General features: G+C 42.8%; 1 protein-coding gene across 1 annotated transcript in view; it reads right to left on the bottom strand.

Annotated features, from left to right (window-relative positions):
* LOC311149950 (uncharacterized protein) overlaps positions 1-20,805 on the bottom strand; it is a gene marked incomplete at both ends in the record, with an annotated part of 93,841 nt that overhangs the window by 40,701 nt on the left and 32,335 nt on the right. Inside the window, 14 exons of the mRNA XM_084187174.1 lie at positions 702-833; positions 2,265-2,390; positions 6,987-7,121; positions 7,339-7,473; positions 7,860-7,988; positions 8,193-8,321; positions 10,095-10,226; positions 10,484-10,657; positions 10,917-11,039; positions 11,424-11,546; positions 11,728-11,865; positions 12,188-12,310; positions 12,400-12,522; positions 19,502-19,627. Of these exons, the coding sequence (XP_084043300.1) occupies positions 702-833; positions 2,265-2,390; positions 6,987-7,121; positions 7,339-7,473; positions 7,860-7,988; positions 8,193-8,321; positions 10,095-10,226; positions 10,484-10,657; positions 10,917-11,039; positions 11,424-11,546; positions 11,728-11,865; positions 12,188-12,310; positions 12,400-12,522; positions 19,502-19,627 (1,848 nt within the window). The remainder of the gene's footprint in view (positions 1-701; positions 834-2,264; positions 2,391-6,986; positions 7,122-7,338; positions 7,474-7,859; positions 7,989-8,192; positions 8,322-10,094; positions 10,227-10,483; positions 10,658-10,916; positions 11,040-11,423; positions 11,547-11,727; positions 11,866-12,187; positions 12,311-12,399; positions 12,523-19,501; positions 19,628-20,805) is intronic.

The raw sequence follows: 20,805 nt of genomic DNA, 5'->3' as shown, positions 1-20,805 counted from the left end.
TATTGCGATTCGATACTGCAATTTTATTGTGATTCAATGTTTTAAACATATTGCTCACTATATGTCTGCTGAAGAGGAACAAGAGAGAGCCATGAGATAAGTGCTCAAAACATGTTGGCACACCATTTAAAACAGTGAGAACAAGCTATAGGCTGAGAAATAAGTTTTGGCACAGGTACAGCCGACTAGCGCTAGCTAACTTAACAACCAAGCAAAAAATATATATTTTTTTGTTTTTATTTATTTTTACTAATCAATACATTTACATTTACGTCATTTAGCAGACGCTCTTATCCAGAGCGACTTACAGTTAGTGCATACATCATTTTTTTTCATACCCCCTGTGGGAATCGAACCCACAACCCTGGCGTTGCAAACGCCATGCTCTATCAACTGAGCTACATCCCTGCCGGCCATTCCCTCCCCTACCCTGGACAATGCTGGGCCAATTGCGCGCCGCCCCATGGGTCTCCCGGTCGCGGCCGGCTACAACAGAGCCTGGATTCAAACCAGGATCTCTAGTGGCACAGCTAGCACTGTGATGCAGTGCCTTAGACCACTGCGCCACTTGGTCACAGTGTCAATATTACATTTGCAAAAATAATATTGCGATACTCTACTGTATACATTTCTTCCCCCACCCCTACAATTATACTAAGTCTGAGTGGTAACTAGTGTGTTTGTGCACGTGTGTCTCTCACCGCTCTGACACAGGGTGCCCGTGTATCCAGGTTGGCAGTGGCACGTTCCATTGTGTTTGTCACACACTCCCCCGTTCTGACAGCGAGGACAGGAACCTGAGCAGCCCACACCCCACTGACCCTCCTCACACTCTAACAAACAAACAGACGGAGAGAGAGAGAGCAAGAGAGAAACATTGTGAGAGAGCGAAAAAGTGTGAGAGAAAAAGACTCCAAAGCTGTCCATGGTGAATGTGAATTAAATGTTATATTCTCCATACGGGGCTATTACTATTCAGCATTATTATTCTGACCAGTGTTCTATGACGAAAGAAAGAACAGAGTAGTGATTCCAATGTCTTCTTTGAAAATCTAATTTGATACATTTGGGTGGGTGGTCCTCTGTAGCTCAATTGGTAGAGCATGGCGCTTGTAACACCAGGGTAGTGGGTTCGATCCCTGGGACCACCCATATGTAAAAATGTATGCACACATGACTGTGAGTCGCTTTGGATAAAAGCGTCTGCTAAATGGCATATTATATTATTATTATAAACTGCTGTTTTAAAATATGTATAACTCGCTACAGAGGTCTTTTCTGACCACGAGTACTCTTGATCTGTCTCTCTCTCTCCTTCTCTCTTCCTCACTATCCATCTCTCGCATGTGTACTGTAATGGGTGCACATTCCTTTTTTTGTGTTAACATTGTTTTTCTGGGTCCATATTGTACTCTTCCTGTGAAGAAGTGAATGAAGAGATGCTCCGATGCTTTAGCTGCCGCATCATTTTCCGTGCCATTTCGGTTCATGTTTACCTCAGCCAGAGGTGAACAAGGTTGAGTAAAGACACTCGTTGCATCCCAAATGGCACCCTATTCCCAGAGCCCTGGTCCAAAGTAGTGCACTATGTGGGGAATAGGGTGCCATTTGGGACACAACAGTGTGGAACTTAAGCGCTAACTCTGCCAGACTCAGTTCCATCTCCTCCTCCAAGGAGCTCGTATTCACAACAATGTCCAGGAGAAGCTCAAATGGACCCGAATGGAAAGACATCAGAGATGGAATCATAACATGTTTTTTGGATTGTTTTACTATAGTTAGCAGTTGGAGATAGATGTGCGGTCACATTGTTGAATGTAACACACATACTGCTGCGTCTCTGGCCAGCCCATCCCATGCTGATTTGAAGAGGGCTTGTAAAGAGGACCGACCATGGCTTATACTGCGGCACAGGGATTTTTCCATGCCGGTATGCCAGGATATTCCTATTGGATTTGTCATTATGCCTGGGCCAGCCAGATGAGGATGGGCTCCAGTTCTAGGAGTACTGGTTCTTCTCTCTAGTTTTCCTTGTTTTTCAAACACCTTGGAAGTTGAGGTTTTCTGTGACAGCTCTATGTTGTGTACTGTTGATACTCTAGCTTCCTAGTGCCTGACAAATGTCATTGGATGTTTGCGTAGCAAAACAGCAATATAACAAATATTTTTTATCTAGTGATTGGAAACCCCTCCACCCATCATCCCTGTTCCTCTTCCCCCATGCCCCCCACATGCCCTATTAGCATGTTGCCACCCGTCCTTACCAGTCTCACAGTGCTGTCCAGTCACACCGGCAAGGCAGTGGCACTGTCCTGTCACCTTGTCACATGGCGCGCCAGAGCAGTGGCACAATTGGTTACATCCAGCCCCGTAGCGACCCTTCAGGCAGTCTGTGAGAGAGGACACACACACAGACGTTCATGATTCATTGACAGATAGTATGATGATATACAGATGAAAAAGTATTTTATGCTTACACAACTGTTTGGCTACCCACAATTGAACTAATATGTTCCGATTGAATTGATACGTAGGAAATATCTGTGGATGTGTGTTGGACACCATCTGCTTATCCTGCATCAGTTTGTCTTGGCCTGTGAAAGGTGGATCGATCTAGCACAGCATGTCCTGTAACTCCCCATCTGCTACAGGTGTAGGATCTTAATTTGAACCGTTTCTCACAGCAGGAAAATAATCCTGCAGCAACAGGAAATGTGAATTATTATGTGGATTATAATTACGGAGTAGCTGCTGTCCCCGATTTTCTGGAAACCCGATTTGCCGGGGTTAAAGATACTGAGATTTCTCCTCATGTGCAGGATTTTGTTTTACATAGCTGCTGCCTACTACGCTGCCTACGTAGCTGCTGCTCAGTGCTCCACTGCCGCTTCCCCCTCCTTGATCGGCGATGAACGCCTTTGTCTAGTGTAGCCTATAAACTTCATGTTGTACACAAAGAACATGGTCGACATGTTCAAACTATTGCATTCCATGCCTCAGTAGGATATTAAGCATAAGGACGATTTCATGTTATTTCTTTTCAGGAGGGGAGTTAGGCTACATGCAGCTATGTACATGATTAATATGTTCGTACAAACTCGCAGATCGTTTTTTGCCCCAATGCAAAACTCAAGTGGGGAGTTACATGCAGCTATCTAGGCAGCATATCAAACACAAGCAAGACACAGACACACACAGTCGATTTAATGTTATTTTTTAATCATCATTGAAAACATTGGCTAAGTAGGAGGCAGACAGGCAAGGCAGTCAAAGAAGTAGTGTTCTTTTTCAGCAAGTCAGGCTAGTGCCTACGATACGGCAGCAACTACGAAGATTAGCCTACATCATCACAATGCAATGTGTAGAGACTGCGTCCTGCTTGTGCAACTGCAATATCCGTTACAACATACAGAAAGGTTGTAGCCTTCATAATGGCCTTGAATGTTCGTTCAAATCGCTGCAGTGTTTTTATTTTAGCTGTTCAAAAACATAGCCTACATCATCATGGTTCAGAAAAGGGTGAGTAGAGAGAGAAATGTGAAGGGAGGTGGAGTGTGAGAAGCAGCTAATTAGAAACAATTACAAACATTAGAAGCCCTTTTAAACCTTAAATACATTACAAGTTTGCATTTCCTGCTGTACCTGAACTTTCCTGGAACAACATGGCGATCAAATTAAGATCCTACATATGTAATGTTGATGTACATGGGAAACCAGCGATGTGCACTCTCTAGTAAAATGGATTGATTCGATAAATGCCGAGAGAGAGAGAGAGAGAGAGAGAGAGAGAGAGAGAGACCCTGTTTACTTGTTTAAAGACTGAGGGTATCCTTCCCCTCCACAGTGCCCAGAGTATCCAAATGAAAACGGAGGGAAAGGTTGCAAAACATACAGTAAGAGAGAGGCAGATAGACAGACGGGGGAAGTAAGAGAAGCTATCCAGGCACGATTCCCCGATGTTCCTAATTGAGTGCAGATGCAAGGCTCTGGACGCTTCATGGCTTCCAGATGACAAGCAACTCAACACCAACTTGGTGTTTCAGTGAAACTATTCCAGTTATTTCCGTCTTATTGACCCACACACATACACGGACACACATAGATACACACACACAAGCACACACATGCATAGCTATATACACACGCAGACACACAAACAGTAATATAGTTACTGACTTATGCAGTAAGTTCACCTCCCCACACACACACTCTCACGGACGCAAGCATGTGTGTATGGAAACACACAAACACACACACACACACAAACACACCTCTATCTCCCACAGAGTTTGAGTACATCCATCACACAATGACCATCCAGCTAGGTCCATTGATGTCTTAGTGGGAAAGAGGAGGGATAAGTGAAAAGATAGAGGGAGGGAGGGATGGATGGAGGAAGCAGACCCAAAGGACAGCTCCGGTTCCCAGAACATCACCCTGAGGTCAAGAAGCCTCCGTCCCACACATTCACACAGCTGCCTGTCAGTGTGGCCAAAACGCTGCAGTAAAACATACACATACATTTTTTACATTTTAGTCTTTTGTTTGTGTAAGATTATATTTTATAAACAATACAAAACATACAAACGACAACATAATACAAACATCACACCTGCCCAGACCCACTAGCACATACCCCCATCACCAGCGCCATTAGGTATCTCACTACACATTTAAGTCATTTAGCCAACATTCTTATCCAGAGCAACTTACAGTAGCAATTACGGTTAAGTGCCTTGCTCAAGGGTACAGACTAGTCGGCTCAGGGATTTGAACCAGCGACCTTTCAGTTACTGCCCCCCCCCCCCCCCCCCCCCCCCACACACACGAACAGAACAGATGAGTTCAAGATACACCAATGCCATAGTAAGCGAATGATCCGATTTTTTACAATGTCTGGAGAACTGTTTTAACGTGTCGGTATTATACAATGATGCAGTAAGGGAGACCGGGCCCCCCCCCCCCCCCCAACCTCCTGTTGATTATTGTGTAACTGCTCAGCACAAACAGCAAAAGAGAGGAAAACAGAAGACCAGTGTTGAGTAACACATCTAAAGGAAGACTATGAACTCATAAATAGCTGGAACTACTGTATGCATGAAAGACTGTGTGGGTCCATTAGAAACTCCATGACAAAACAAGCAAAAACAAACATAAAACCAGTCACTTTGGAATCAAGCCATGACAGAGAATGAGTGCAATAGACGTGGATGCCCATACTGTGCATGTGTGTGTAAGTGCATGTTGTGCAGGGTTGGGGTCCATTGGAATTTAAGTCACTCAATTCAGGAAGTGATTAGCTTCTCCTTTTCAGTTTATCGAGAAATCATTTAAAATGGAAGCAATTTTTTCAATTATTGAATTGGAATGTCCGTTTATTTCCTAAATTGAATGACATAAATTCGAATTAACCCCAACCCTGGTGTTGTGTCGCCTCGCCTCACCTCATAGAGAAGGGAGAAAAATACATTGAACAAAAATAGAAACGCAACAATTTTAAAGATTTTACTGAGTTACAGTTCATATAAGGAAATCAGTCAATTTAAATCAATTCATTAGGGGCTAACCTATGGATTTCACATGACTGGGAATACAGATATGAATCTGTTGGTCACAGATACCTTTAAAAAAAAAGTAGGTGTGTGTGACCACAATTTGCCTCATGCAGCGCAACAAAATCTCCTTCGCATAGAGTTGATCAGGCTGCTGATTGTGGCCTGTGGAATGTTGTCCCGCTCCTCTTCAATGGCGGTGCGAAGTTACTGGATATTGGCGGGAACTGGAACACTCTGTCATACACGTCCAGAGCATCCCAAACATGCTCAATGGGTCTGATGAGTATGCAGGCCATGGAAGAATTGGGACATTTTCAGCGTCCAGGAATTGTGTACAGATCCTTGCAACATGGGGCCGTGCATTATCATGCTGAAACATGAGGTGATTGAAGCGGATGAATGGCACGACAATGGGCCTCAGGATCTCGTCACGGTATCTCTGTGCATTCAAATTGCCATCGATAAAATGCAATTGTGTTAGTTGTCCGTAGCTTATGCCTGCCCATACCATAACCCCACCACCACCATGGGGCACTCTGTTCACAACGTTGACATCAGCAAACCGCTCGCCCATAAGACGCCATACACACTGTCTGCCATCTGCTCGGTACAGTTGAAACAGCGATTCATCCGTGAAGAGCACAATTCTCCAGCGTGCCAGTGGCCATCGAAGGTGAGCATTTGCCCACTGAAGTCGGTTACGACGCCGAACTGCAGTCAGGTCAAGACCCTGGTGAGGATGACAAGCACGCAGATGAGCTTCCCTGAGACGGTTTCTGATAGTTTGTGCAGATATTCTTCAGTTGTGCAAACCCACAGTTTCATCAGCTGTCCGGGTGGCTGGTCTCAGATGATCCCGCAGGTGAAGAAGACTGATGTGGAGGACATGGGCTGGCGTGGTTACACGTGGTCTGCATTTGTGAGGCCTGTTGGACGTACTGCCAAATTCTTTAAAACGACATTGGAGGCGGCTTATGGTAGAGAAATGAACATTAAATTCTCTGGCAACAGCTCTGGTGGACATTCCTGCAGTCAGCATACCAATTGCACGCTCCCTCAGAACTTGAGACATCTGTGGGATTGTGTTGTGTTACATTTTAGAGTGGCCTTTTATTGTCCCCAGCACAAGGTGCTCCTGTGTAATGATCATGCTGTTTAAATCAGCTTCTTGATATGCCACACCTGTCAGGTGGATGGATTATCTTGGCAAAGGAGAAATGCTCACTAACAGGGATGTAAACAAATTTGTTCACAACATTTTTGAGAAATACGCTTTTTGTGCATATGGAACATTTCTGGGACCAACACTTTACATGTTGCATTTATATTTTTGTTCAGTGTAAATACACATTTCTGTTCCCAATAAATGGACAATGAAGTGCTATTCTGCATCGGTCTGGGTTGGCATGCCATGCCATGCACTGTACCCACCTTGGTCACAGTTGTCCCCATGGAAACCAGGCGGGCACTGGCGCAGACACTCTCCTGTCACATGATCACAAGGTACCCCTGATGGACACTCACATGTCCTCTTGCAGGCAAGGCCATAGTATCCTCTGTCACACTCTAGAGAAGTGGGTTAAAAGTACTGGTTACACATTTAGGGCCAGTTTCCCGGACCCAGATTAAGCCAGATTGAACCCTTCCTTGATGTGTGTGTGTGTGTGTGTGTGTTTGTTTTTATGTGTGTGTGTACATGCATGTGTGTACATGCTTGTGTGTGTGTGTGTGTGTGTGTGTGTGTGTGTGTGAGTGCTTGAAGAACATCTCCTGAACCACTGACCCTCCTGGCAGTTTTTGCCCTGGTAGCCTGGTTTGCAGACACAGGATCCATGGCGGCGGTGGCACTCTAGGGTGTTCTGTTGGAGACACTGGCACTCCTCTGAGCAGCCAGGGCCGTACGCCCACTTAGGACATGCTGGGTAGAGACGGCACACCAAGGGTTAAACGGGACTGAAGGCCTGATAGGGCACACAGGAATACTACCTGACTGTGTACAGGGGAAGAGGTCCAGGGCCCGTATTTATAAAGCATCTCTGAGTTGGAGTTCTGATATTTGATCAGTTTTGCCTTTTAGATCACATTGAATAACATTACAAGGACAGAGGGGACCTGATCCTCGATCAGCAATCCTCTGAGACGCTTGACAGCCCCCGATCACAGTATGATCCTGATGGACTAGGAATGACTCTTTCCTTGAGGTAATCACTGGGTCTGGCAATTGAAATAAATGGCTACAGGGAGTGAAAGAATGACAGAAAGGAAACAGAAAGTAGAGAGTCAGTGAGATGTCACGCCACTCACGTAGGTGACAGAAGCGCCCATAGAGCCCGGGGTCACATAGGCAGGCGCCGTAGGTCCGATGGCAGCGCCCGTTATTGGCACAGTTACACTTCTTATTGCACAGTTTCCCATACAGGCCTTTAGGACAGCCTACAGAGCACAGAGACACATAGGCAAGAGTAGAGAGTACATTATAGCACATTATAATGTGCACCAATATTGTTATTTGCACTTTTGGGATAATTCAATTGGTTCGATTATGCCAGGTAATCTAAATCACTTGTACCATTTTAAGAGAAAACAATGCTATTTTGATCCAGGTCTGCATGATAACATGAATGTGTGCCAACTCACCATCCTGGCACAGGTCCCCACTGACTCCAGGTGGGCAGCGGCAGTGCCCGCTCACATGGTCACAAGTGGCACCATTCTTACACTTACAGCTGAAGAGGCAGTTCCTGCCAAAGGTGCCCTCTAGACAAGCTGGGCAGAGTGAAGGAGAGAGAGAGGGTGAGAGAAGCATAGACAGATGTACGGTGTTAAATCTCTCAACAAAGCTTAATACGTCATCAAAATAGGCAATTTCTGTAGGATAAATATGTCTGACATAATGTGAAATTCCCTTCAAACACAAGGTAGGTAACTTTTATACAGATGTGGGATCTTAATATGGGTTGCAGGAAATGCAGCTGAGTTTCATGATTTACATAAATTCACTGAAAGCCCACACTAACACGCGGTTATACTAACAGTATTGTACTTTTCATGTAGCCTACTTTTGTCCAGCAAATAGCCTCACCACCGATCAAGCAACATTATGGACTAAACATTCAAATCCTGTTGCTGCAGGATTATTTTGCTATGGCAATACTGGTTGAATTAAGATCATACATATGTAGCTTCACCCAGGAATGGGTTAACCCCATATGGGTTTGTTGACTAGTTACACAGCAGGTTCTCAATGACACCTGTGACTTTGAGGATTAAAACCCTTTTGATGTTTTGATAGACTACATGACCAAAAGTATGTGGACACCTGCTTGTCGACCATCTCATTCCAAAATCATGGGCATTAAAATGGAGTTGCTCCCCCCTTTGTGGCTATAACAGCCTCCACTCTTCTGGGAAGGCTTTCCATTAAATGTTGGAACATTGCTGCGGGGGACTTTCCATTCAGTCACAAGAGCATTAGTGAGGTCGGTGACTGATGTTGGGTGATTAGGCCTGGCTTGCATCCCAAAGGTGTTCGATGGGGTTGAGGTCAGGGCTCTGTGCAGGCCAGTCAACTTCTTCCACACCGAATTCGACAAACCATTTCTGTATGGACCTCGCTTTGTGCAAAGGGGGCATTGTCATGCTGAAACAGGAAAGGGCCTTCCCCAAACTGTTGCCACAAAGTTGGAAGCACAGAATCGTCTTGAACGTCAATGTATACTGTAGCGTTAAGATTTCCCTTCACTGGATCTAAGGGGCCTAGCCCGAACCATGAAAAACAGCCCCAGAGCATTATTCCTCCTCCACCAAACTTTACAGTTGGCTCTATGCATTCGGGCAGGTAGCGTTCTCCTGGCATCCACCAAACCCGATTCGTTCATCGAACTGCCATATGGTGAAGCGTGATTCATCACTCCAGAGAACGCATTTCCACTGCTCCAGAATCCAATGGCGGCGAGCTTTACACCACTCCAGTCAACGCTTGGCATTGTGCATGGGGATCTTAGGCTTGTGTGTGGCTGCTCGGCCATGGAAACCAATTTCATGAAGCTCCCGACGAGCAGTTCTTCTGCTGACGTTGCTTCCAGAGGCAGTTTGGAACTCGGTAGTGAGTGTTACAACCGAGGACAGACGATTTTTATGCGCTACGCACTTCCGCACTCGGCGGTCCCGTCCTGTGAGCTTGTGTGGCCTACCACTTCGCAGCTGAGCCGTTGTTGCTCCTAGATGTTTCCACTTCACAATAACAGCACTTACAGCTGGCCGGGGCAGCTCTAGCAGGGCACTGACCTGTTGGAAAGGTGGCATCCTATGACAGTGCCACGTTGAAAGTCACGAAGCTCTTCAGTAAGGCCATTCTACTGCCAATGTTTGTTTGTCTATGGAGATTTCATGGCTGTGTGCTTGATTTTATACACCTGTCAGCAATGGGTGTGGCTGAAATCGCCAAATTCACTAATTTGAAGGGCTGTCCACATACTTTTGCACATATAGTGTATATTTTGTTCTCTCTGCATGGCATCAGGCGCAGAAGAGACTCACTCTGGTTGCAGACGAGGCCTGTCCACCCTTCAGGACAGTCACAACGTCCCTCCTCCAGGTCACACACACCACCGTTGGAACAGTCGTCACACGTCAGGCTGCAGTCATGGCCAAACGTGTCGTTTAGACACACTGGGGAGGAGGAGGAGCAGGAAGAGGAAGAAAAGGTACAATATATATATATATATATATATATATATATATATATATATATATATATATTGAGAGCTTGGAGTAAAGCCAGTTTTGACATTGTTTGCTATCTAAAAAAAAATACTGTTTATGATGTGCTTATTAGCTGCTTACATAGGTGTTACGACTGCCTTATGTGGGTTTTAAAACAGCCTTATGTATGCCTTATGTAGGTGTTACGACAGGTGTATGTATACCAAAGGTCTGGGTGAGGGTGCTCTGGGCCCGGAGCTCTCCCAGGCTGTCCTCCTCATAGTCGTCATAGCGCTCCAGCGGCTGGAAGTTGTCACTCAGCAGGGTGATCTGGGGTGGAGGGCGCTCCACCACGATGCGACCGCTCCACTCCAAGAACTCTACTGCCCGCTCCAGGGCTGGAGGGAGAAAGTAGAACAGTCATTGTCTCTGTCTCTGCACACTTAGTTTCCATTCTAATATCCACTTTAGCATGCCTGTTAACATAAACTCTGGGCCCTAGTTACAGCCTATAACGTCTACTGCCTGGTATAGCCTACCACTAAGGCCCAGAGTTTTTCTCAGTCAGGTTATGGTCAAGTCAGGATAAACTCCTGGCCCTAAGTATTATTTCTACATGACTACCGCCCAGACAGGATTCATTTCCGATCCACTTACGAATACAGGAGAGACGGTCCTCGTCTAGCCGGTGTCCTAGGCGACAGTAGCACTGGAAGGAGCCGGCTGTGTTCTGGCAGGTATGGTCACAGCCTCCGTTGTCTACCAGACACTCATCCACATCTGCAACATCAACAACCAAAACTAGAAAAGGTACATTTCCTGAAGAAAATCTATGTGCTTGCTGCGACTGTAGAGTTCAAGCTGCAGCAAGCACGCTAATAAGGAAAACCACATTAAAAAGCCCTTTAGGTTCAGCGAGATTACATCTTAGTACACAAAGGGTGTCTTCGTAAACAACAGAATTGAATCTGCCAAGACTACAATTATTTTCTTCCAATTTACCCCCTCCCTTGAGGCATGCCTACAGCGGGGAGAGCAAACTGACTTTTATTCTGTTGTTTATGTCTGTAAACAGGAAGTCGACACATTGTGTAGATGGATCATTTACGAGAAAAAAAATGATACAATTTGATCAAAGAGGTTATGCTGCTAAATGGACCATACCATCACAGCCACACCCATCCGAGTTGAGACGGTAGCCAGCCCCGCAGTAGCATTCGTAACCCCCGGCATAGTTCGTACAGTCCTGCTCGCAGCACGAGCTTCCCGCCTCGCACTCGTCCAAGTCTGAAACACAGACAGCCTTTGTTGACAAGTCTGTCTATGAAGAGACTTTAGTGCCAATAATTTGTCCATTTCATTCAATAATTTTGAATTCATGCCAAATTCAAAATGAATGGCACTAAAATCACTCCATATCAATCAAAACTGATTATAGGAGTCATTCTCCAAACTGCTCTTTGCTCACCCACACATGTCCTGAGGTCATCGTCCAGATGGTAACCATGGCTACAGCTGCAGACAGGTCCGAGGGTGGAGTGTTGGCACTTTTGGGAACAGCCTCCATTGGCAGTCTCACAACCGTTCACAATCTCTATCTCGATACCTAAGAGAGACAAATATGGACACCTGTCGTTCCAAACCATACCAAAACAAACATACACAATATTTTCTTGCATAGAATCCCTTTTTCTTGTGGCGCTAATGTTTCAGCCTGACCAAAACATTTGTAATAGCCTTTGTTGTATTTTGTTCTAAACTCCAACATGCCTAAAGGAGAATATGCCTAAAGTAAAAATGCAATAATACAAGTGTAAATGAGTAATGCTATGTTTACATCAGTGATAATTGGTAATGTCTCAATGAGTAAATGGGAGTTGACTGAGAGTGAATGGGAGTTGAATGAGAGTGAATGAAAGTTGACTTACGATAGCATTCCCTGCCGTTGGCACCCAACTCGTATGCCGGGTTACAGACACAGGTAAAGGAACCCTGGGTGTTATGGCAACCGTGGGCACAGGCAGTTTGGCCTGTCTCACACTCGTCGACGTCTGGGACACACACACACACCTTAATCAGTATAATCACCATCGCCACCTATAGAATAATCCCTAGAACCATAGTCAATTCTGAAGTTTACCTTCACAGTTTTTGCCATTCTGTGCCAGTGTATATCCAGGACGACAGTCACACTGAGATCTTCCTCCTTCATTTCTACAGGTGTGCATACAGCCTCCATTTCTGTCTGCACAGGGGTTTCTCACTGGACACAGTAACACAGAATGAGTACATACTGTGCATACACACACACACACACACACACACACACACACACACACACACAGAGAGAGACTGACAGAAACACATACACTCTCCATGCTCTTGCCAGCACTCTCCCCTGTGGATTTGAGGGAGTAAGAGGGTAATGGGGTTAAATGGGAGTGTGGTTACTTTCTCCCTGCAGATATGGCCATAATTATTTCCATGTCTGGACCCCCAAGAGGTGAATTTCCAAGGAGCTACACATACTAGGAATCAAGTGCTTTTTCGTTTTTTTCTTGGTAGCTAGTTGTTGTTGATATATGGAAGACAGTGCACATCTAGCTAAGCAGGAAACTGAGAATACATTGTAAAGGGACAGAAAGTCAGTAAAGGTACAAGATTTCCACATCTGCCCAAAGATAGAATTGATACAACAGTAACAATGTAACTTTTCCACAATGCCGTTTTGTTTTAAATCCACCCTAGGTATAACTATTTCATGTGTTCCGCTTTTGGATGGTGCTTTGGTAACCAAGACAACAGTGGGCCTCTGGTAAGCCTCAGTTCATTTGTATTGGCCAGTCAGTCTGCTGGACAGACAGACCAATGGTCAGAGGTCGCCAAGCCGATGACTGCCTGCTCCGACTCGTCTCTGTCTCAGACCTCGCAGTCGGATACAAGACTAGAGGAATTTCAAAGCCCAACAAAGTGCACAGTAATTTAACATTTTTTTGTTATTACAGTTATCACACTTCCCAACAGCTGCAGGCTCTGCTTTATAACCTCATAAATTACTATAATTGTATTTTCCCCTCTATTTTAGTGCTAAAATTGGCCTAATGCATGTCTGGTATCAAAACCGTTTAAATATCACTTCAATCCAATTTGATTGTAAATATCATTGACATTTCTTTGATTGCTATTTTGTCTTTTGATGTGTAAATGTAAAACTCCAACAATATTACATATTTCTTGATATATAAAATCCGACATTATGCATCTGAGATCTACGTGTCGACCACAATAAGAACCAGCTGAAGTATAATTCAGAAGTAAGGATCCAGGCTGCCAATGGCCTTTGGGTAAGGACTGAGGACTGCCAGCCACGATATCTGAAGCCAGCCACTCCAGCACTCCAGCACAGCTGTGTAGTTCAGCTAAGCTCATAGTGCAGGGGATTTGTGAAAATTCAGTTAACTTTTTCATAAAAGCATGAAACTTGGTAAACTTGTACAGTTTGGGGCCCTGAACATGTTTATATATGGAGGCATTGAAAAAACGCCTGCTATTTTCCATTCTGCCATAACCAAATAAGGTATTTTGCATCATATCTCCTGAACCAAACATGAAAACACTGAAGAAGGTGATGTTTACACCTATGTTTTGATGGTCATTGATTAAAATGATACCCTGTACAACATCATAAACAGTTCAGTTTATTATATAAATGGTGGACTGCCATGGTAAACCATGGGAAGAAATCCAATGAAATCACAGTTTCTGTCAATGTACACCATAGAATATTATTTCTGTTGTTGATTTGAAAATTATATTAAACATCTTTTGGAGAAACATTATATTTTAAAGTTAAGCTTAGTTTGGGGGAAATGTGGAATCAATCATTTTTTATTTTGCTGAAAATGTATGCATGGAGTCATTTTACATTTTAGTCATTTAGCAGACACTCTTATCCAGAGAGACTTACAGTTAGTGAATGCATACATTTTCATACTGGCCCCCCGTGGGAAACAAACCCACAACCCTGGCATTGCAAGCGCCATGCTCTACCAACTGAGCTATAGGGGAGCAAGCAGCATTCTGCAGGGACAAGGATGGATGTCTGGTCCCCCACACTTTAACTTTTAATTTCATAGACTTCAAGAAGGCTTTGGCAGTATTCATGGTGTCACTCTGGAAGATTCTGAGATTCTATAGCATATTTATCAACATTGTTACAATCATGGACATTTTTCGACTACTTCAAATGTCGTTCCACCAAACGAGTACCTTTTGTGTCCTTTTGATATTTGATATAAGTAGAAGTTGTACACCAATATTACATTTATAAGCCTGTAATATTAAATGAAGGGCCCTTTAATATAGATCACATTGAGAATTCAATAAATCCCACTTAACCCCAAAATGTCTCCATGTTCTCACCATTATTGTAAAGCTCTAGTTATTTTGTTGCTTTGATAAAGTCATTTCTGAAGATCTTTATTATTATTATTATTATCATCTGATCACATGAAATGTCTGGCCATCATTTTAAGGTCAATCCTGTTCATTTTTCAAAAGAAACATTGAACATCTAATAATCATAGTGTTATAGCAGATGAGCTGGTTCTACTCTTTTTGGCCATTTTCTGGTGTTGTGTGGTGGAAAACTGAGCAAGTTGAGCATAACACGTCAACCCCATTACCCACAGAAAGACAGGGTATAAATGTTTTAACAATAAATAAATATGAAGCTTGCCCTGCCTGTTGCACACAACATGTTCTCATTTCTATCAAAAACAACTTATATTGAAGAAGTGTCTTTGCATGTGCGCAGTCCGACGGGACACGACCGTTAGACCCGATGACGTGTTTCTGCGCATTAGCTTAGCTAGCAAAAGTCGCTATGACATCGCCTACAGATGTAATCGGTATTTCTATTGGAGAAGCAGTTTCTGGACAATCCTTGTTGTGAAAAGGGCTATATAAATAACATTTGTATTCATTGATTTTGATGTGCTGCACCAAAGCATCATTTGTGGGAGGATTTGCTCCTTTTCTATTCGTTTCTTCATGGACATCTCAAAATGAGCTTGATTGATGTTAATTTGACTGTTATTGTTATCATTAAGGAGAATTGTGAACTGCTCCAAAATGGAAATGTACTCTTCTGAAATATAATTTGAGGAGTGGTGGATGGCATCTGGGGCCAACAAGCACTTGAGGTACATACAGTGCCTTCAGAAAGTATTCATAGCCCTTGACTTATTCCGCAATTTGTTGTCTTACAGTCTGAATTCAAAATTGATTAAAAATATTTTTTTGTCTCACCCATCTACATACAATACCCCTTAATGACAAGGTGAGCAAAATGTTTCAAAAAATTGTTGTACATTTTTTGAAAATTAAATACAGAAATATCTAATTTACAAAAGTATTCACACCCCTGAGTCAATACATGTGATAATCACCTTTTGCAGCGATTACAGCTGTGAGTCTTTCTGGGTAAGTCTCTAAGAGCTTTCCACACCTGGATTGTGCAACATTTGCCCATTAATCTTTTCAAACTTCTTAAAGCATTGTCAGATTGGTTGTTGATCATTGCTAGACAACCATTTTCAGCTCTTGCCAGAGATTTCAAGTAGATTTAATTCAAAACTATAACTCGCCACTCAGGAACATTCACTCTCTTCTTCGTAAGCAACTCCAGTGTAGATTTGGCCTTGTGTTTTAGGTTATTTTCCTTCTGAAAGGTGAATTCATCTTTCAGTGTCTGGTGGAAAGCAGACTGAACCAGGTTTTCCTTTAGGATTTTGCCTGTGCCTAGCTCCATTAGTTTATTTTTTATCCTGAAAAACTCCCCAGTCCTTAACGATTACAATCATACCCATAACATGATGCAGCTTGACATTTTTTTTAGTGGTACTCAGAAATGTGTATTGGATTTGCCACAAACATAACATTTTGTATTCAGGACAAAAAGTGCATTTCTTTGCAACATTTTTAGCAGTATCAATTCAGAACCTTGTTGCAAACAGGATGCATGTTTGGGATTTTAAAAATAATTTACAGGCTTCCTTCTTTTCACTCTGTCAATTAGGTTAGTATTGTGGAGTAACTACAATGTTGTTGATCCATCCTCAGTTTTCTCCTATCAAGGCCATTAAACTCTGTAACTGTTTTAAAGTCACCATTGGCCTCATGGTGAAATCCCTGAGCGGTTTCATTCCTCTCCAGCAACTAAGTTAGGAAGGACACCTGTATCTTTGTAGTGACTAGGTGTATTGTTACACCATCCAAAGTGTAATTAATAACTTCACCACGCTCAAAGGGATATTCGATATCTCCTTTTAAAATGTTTACCAATCTACCAATAGCTGTCCTTCTTAGTGAGGCATTGGAAAAACGCATTGGTCTTTGTTGTTGAATCTGTGTTTGAAATTCACTGCTTGACTGAGGGACCTTACAGATAATTGTATGTGTGGAGTACAAAGATGAGGTAGTCATTAAATAAATCATGTTAAAACTATTACTGCACAAAGAGTGAGTCCATGCAACTTATTATGTGACTTGTTAAGCACATTTTTAGTCCTCAACTTATTTAGGCTTGCCATAACAAAGGGGTTGAATACTTATTGACTCAAGACATTTCAGCTTTGCTTTTTATATGAATTTATTAAAAAAATTGAAAAACATGATTCCGCTTTGAAATTATGGGGTATTCAATTCAGGCTGTAACACAACAAAACATGGAAAAAGCCAAGGGGTGTGAATTATTTCTGAAGGCACTGTATTTCGGACATTTTAATACATATAAGGAGTAGACATGCTCCAGATCCACATGTCCTTAATGATCATATACAGAGCTAAGATATTCTCCGTAATCGTAGTTTCTACATGCATCCAATCCGGATCTCCGAAATCTGCCTGCTACCATATGAGTCCAGGGAGATATATGGTAAGGTACGTTCAATACACTCACCTGATGCGCGTGCACCCGCTTACATATTTATAGAAAATTCTAACTCCGGAAAGGGTATGTGTCAACATGCTGACATATCTTAGCCTTTATACTATGGCATGAACGAATCCACATATTTTCAGAAATGTATCATATCTGTAGTCATTACATGATCGTTTATGTATCCATATTTCTCAAAAATGGCATCATTTCAATAGATATCCTTACATTATATGTGAATCATAGATATGTTAATGTTTCATCCTCGTATGTCTAATCGACAATGGGCTAAAGCCGACTCATGAAATTTCCAGTGCCCAAATTATTTTAACTGTGGTTCTTCACATGAAGGTAGTAGGCTATACAAGGCACCAAAAGGCAAACATCGTCATATTTAATCAAGTTGCTATTTCGAAAGCACATCTCTGCTATTTATGTTTGAAAAATGCAGCATAGCAAATCCAGAACTGTTTTCTGGAAAGATGCAAGCGTAGGCCAACCTTTGCGAAAAATGTCTTATTTATTTACTAGAAAATAAAAGTTGCACACCGTCAATACCCCTGCCTGCCCTGTTTGTTATTATGGATGATGCAATGGGTGCAGCTTGGGTTGTCAGCGGCGGTCCCTCGCAGTCCAGACCCAACGTGTTGGTAGAGTTTTTGTCTGTGATCTTCATGAACGGGGTGGTGTACCTAATAAACTGGCCACTGAGTGTGTGTCTAAAAGACTAATCTGGATTCAGAATTTGTCAGGATATGGTGCATATCAACAAAACTCAAAATATGCATTGGAAATGGTCTGTATTCTTTAGAATATTAAAAACGTGTCATGTAAAGATATCCCCTGATATGGATCCTTTTCGCCCAGTGGCAGTCCACCATTTTATAATAATCTGAACTATTTATGATGTTGTACATGGCACAATTGTAATCCTTGACCATCAAAAGATGTAGACATCACCTTTTCTGTGTTATCATGTATGGTTCAACAGATATGATGGGAAATACATTGTCCAGTTATAGCGGAATAGCAAAATGGCTGCCATGGTCCCCAGGGGCCGTTTTCGATGTTGTGCATGGCATCATTGTAATCCTTGACCATCAAAATATAGGGGTAGACCACATTTTCTGTGATATCATGTTTGGTTCAGAAGATATGACGCAGAATACATTGTTTGGTGATTTTGCGGAATGGAAAATGGCCACCACGGCCGACGGGAGGCGTTTTTGCGATGCCTCCATACCTGAACATTTTCAGAGTACAGACAGGCAGAAAATGAACTGTCGAAGCATTGCCAATACAGCGAATGCAGCCAACATAGCACAGTAAGCATTTTGTTATTCAACATCATCCATTCCCTGTCATGACAAGCAAAGAGAAATAGGTTTGTGCCGCATGGAAATTTAGGGCCAAGGACCTGTGTGGCTCAGTTAGCATCAGTTAGCAACAGCTAACATTGCCAGCATTGTTGTAGGGCAGCCCCCGAAGTGACTCTTCTTATCAACTGTATGCAATAATTTCCTTTGTGTTGTCTTAGGAATACAGCATTCTCTGTATTATCTCTCCAACCCCCATTGTCTCACCTCTGAGAAGCAGAGGTGACATCATGTAGGTCTGATATCTGATTGGAGGTTAACTTTACAGTAGTACTATTGGTCAACAACTCAGATTTTGAATCCAAACAACTCAGATGCTTATAAAAGGGTCTTAGATTCCTTGTTCTTTCTCTTTTTTGTTCCTGAACTGCTGTAGTGAGACACAATCTCTCTTTCTCTCTCCACCCCATGGACTTTTGGGGCATGGCCTTTCAGGCTATGGTTTCTCTCTCTCTGACCATGCTTAGAATAATGCCTTGTAATGCTTGTTATTGCTTTGTAACTTAAGATTATGTCTTGTATAATGTTATCATTCATTTTACAAAGTAATTCAATAATACTTGTATTTAGAATTCCCTTCTCAGACATTTCTTCATTGCCTATTAATGTAACTCAACCATAGTATTTGTGCATATTGCTAAATAATCTTTATAGAGTCAGATAATTCATTAAATGGGCTAATTGCTTAGTCTTATTATGAGTCGCATGTGAGGTATTTATAATATCATATATACTGTATATACACATATTCACAATATTAGTGCCCACAACATTGTGGGTTTCGATTCCCACTGGGAACATATAGGCTGCTACTCACTGTCGCTTTGGATAAAAGTGTCTGCCAAAATGGCATAAAAAGGATGGACTGAGAAGTTAGCACACAAGCACACACAGGTTTTTGTAAATGGCCGACTAGTGGCACTTACACTTGCAGTGTTTGCTGTCCTCTGCAAGCTGATAGTTGGGTCTGCAGCGACACTGGTAGTGAGCCGGGGACAGCAGCACACAGTCCTGCTCACAGCCTCCATTGCTGACAGCACAGGAGTGGATTGCTGGGGAGAAACATACAGAGAGAGACATGATAGATCAACAATTAAAGGTGATGTACAGTACACAAATGTAGTTGATTGATTATAATTTGAAGAAAGAGTACCTGTTTAGAAACTCTCAAAGTCTAATGTGGACACATTTTTCACCACTATTGTTTTTTAAAATCAGATTATCTACAATGACACGGGCCCAGAGTTGTTAATGAGAGCAGGATAAACTCCTGGCCCTAACAATGACTAGTAATTGGTATGAACATTACATAGTAGGTCTGCTCTCTCTGACAGCACGAGCAAGTGTTTGTCTATACGTTCTCACAAAGAGCAAGACACCACCAGATCGTTTCAAACATTTGATTTATGCTAACGCATAACCCAAGGTGAACTGTATCTCAAAGATGAGACGTAGCTCCTGTATTTTCATTTGGATGAACTCAGAAAAAAGAGTTCCAGTTTCAAAACAAAAACAAACATGAACCCTATCCCTACTCCGATCTTGGAAATTGATGATCGCCGACGCTGACCCCTCTCCGCTCCAGTCTGTTTTCCCGTCAATTGCCATCTCGGAACAGAGGCCCAATAATAACATTGAGATGAATGCCGGAGCGAATTGCCCTTTTTGCTGATCCATTAGCGAGACATCTGATTCGGGACGATAAGCCTGCGGACGGCAGGGGTTACTTACAGTACGTGGCTCATTGAAGTGGACCTTGAGAAATGCTTCTCACTCGTTGAGGGCCTGATGATTAATTGACAAGTTGAATCAGTTGTGCTTGTCCGGGGCTAAAATAGAAATGTGTACTGTTGGAGGTACTCGAGGACCGGAGTTGGGAACCACTGTGCTAGGGCAGGGTTTCCCAAACTCGATCCCCCATTCTCATTAAGGCATACGTCACACAGTTTATGTACAGTGTTTTATTTTGCTCTACTGTTTGGAGCATCCTTGAGTTTGTCAGCTGCCTTTAATTTAAAGGAGGAAAACAAGGCCTTGCAAAAAAACAACAGCATGAGAAGAATGAGATGGTTTGTAGCTTTCCGTGACATCAAAGTAGCATGATTAAAATCTAAATGAATAACTAAATTGAATATGCGCTTCAGTTGCTGTGCAGACACCAAGAGTGAATCTAAGATTAGTGCGTGTGTCGGAGCACATGTTCTATCTCTCAGTGGTGAATAGGAACAGC

This window comes from Coregonus lavaretus (assembly GCF_964263955.1).
Source record: "Coregonus lavaretus genome assembly, chromosome: 22".
Lineage (NCBI taxonomy): Eukaryota > Metazoa > Chordata > Actinopteri > Salmoniformes > Salmonidae > Coregonus > Coregonus lavaretus.
The sequence above is the reverse complement of the archived record's forward strand: the minus strand, read 5'-3'. Positions and strand labels throughout refer to the sequence as shown.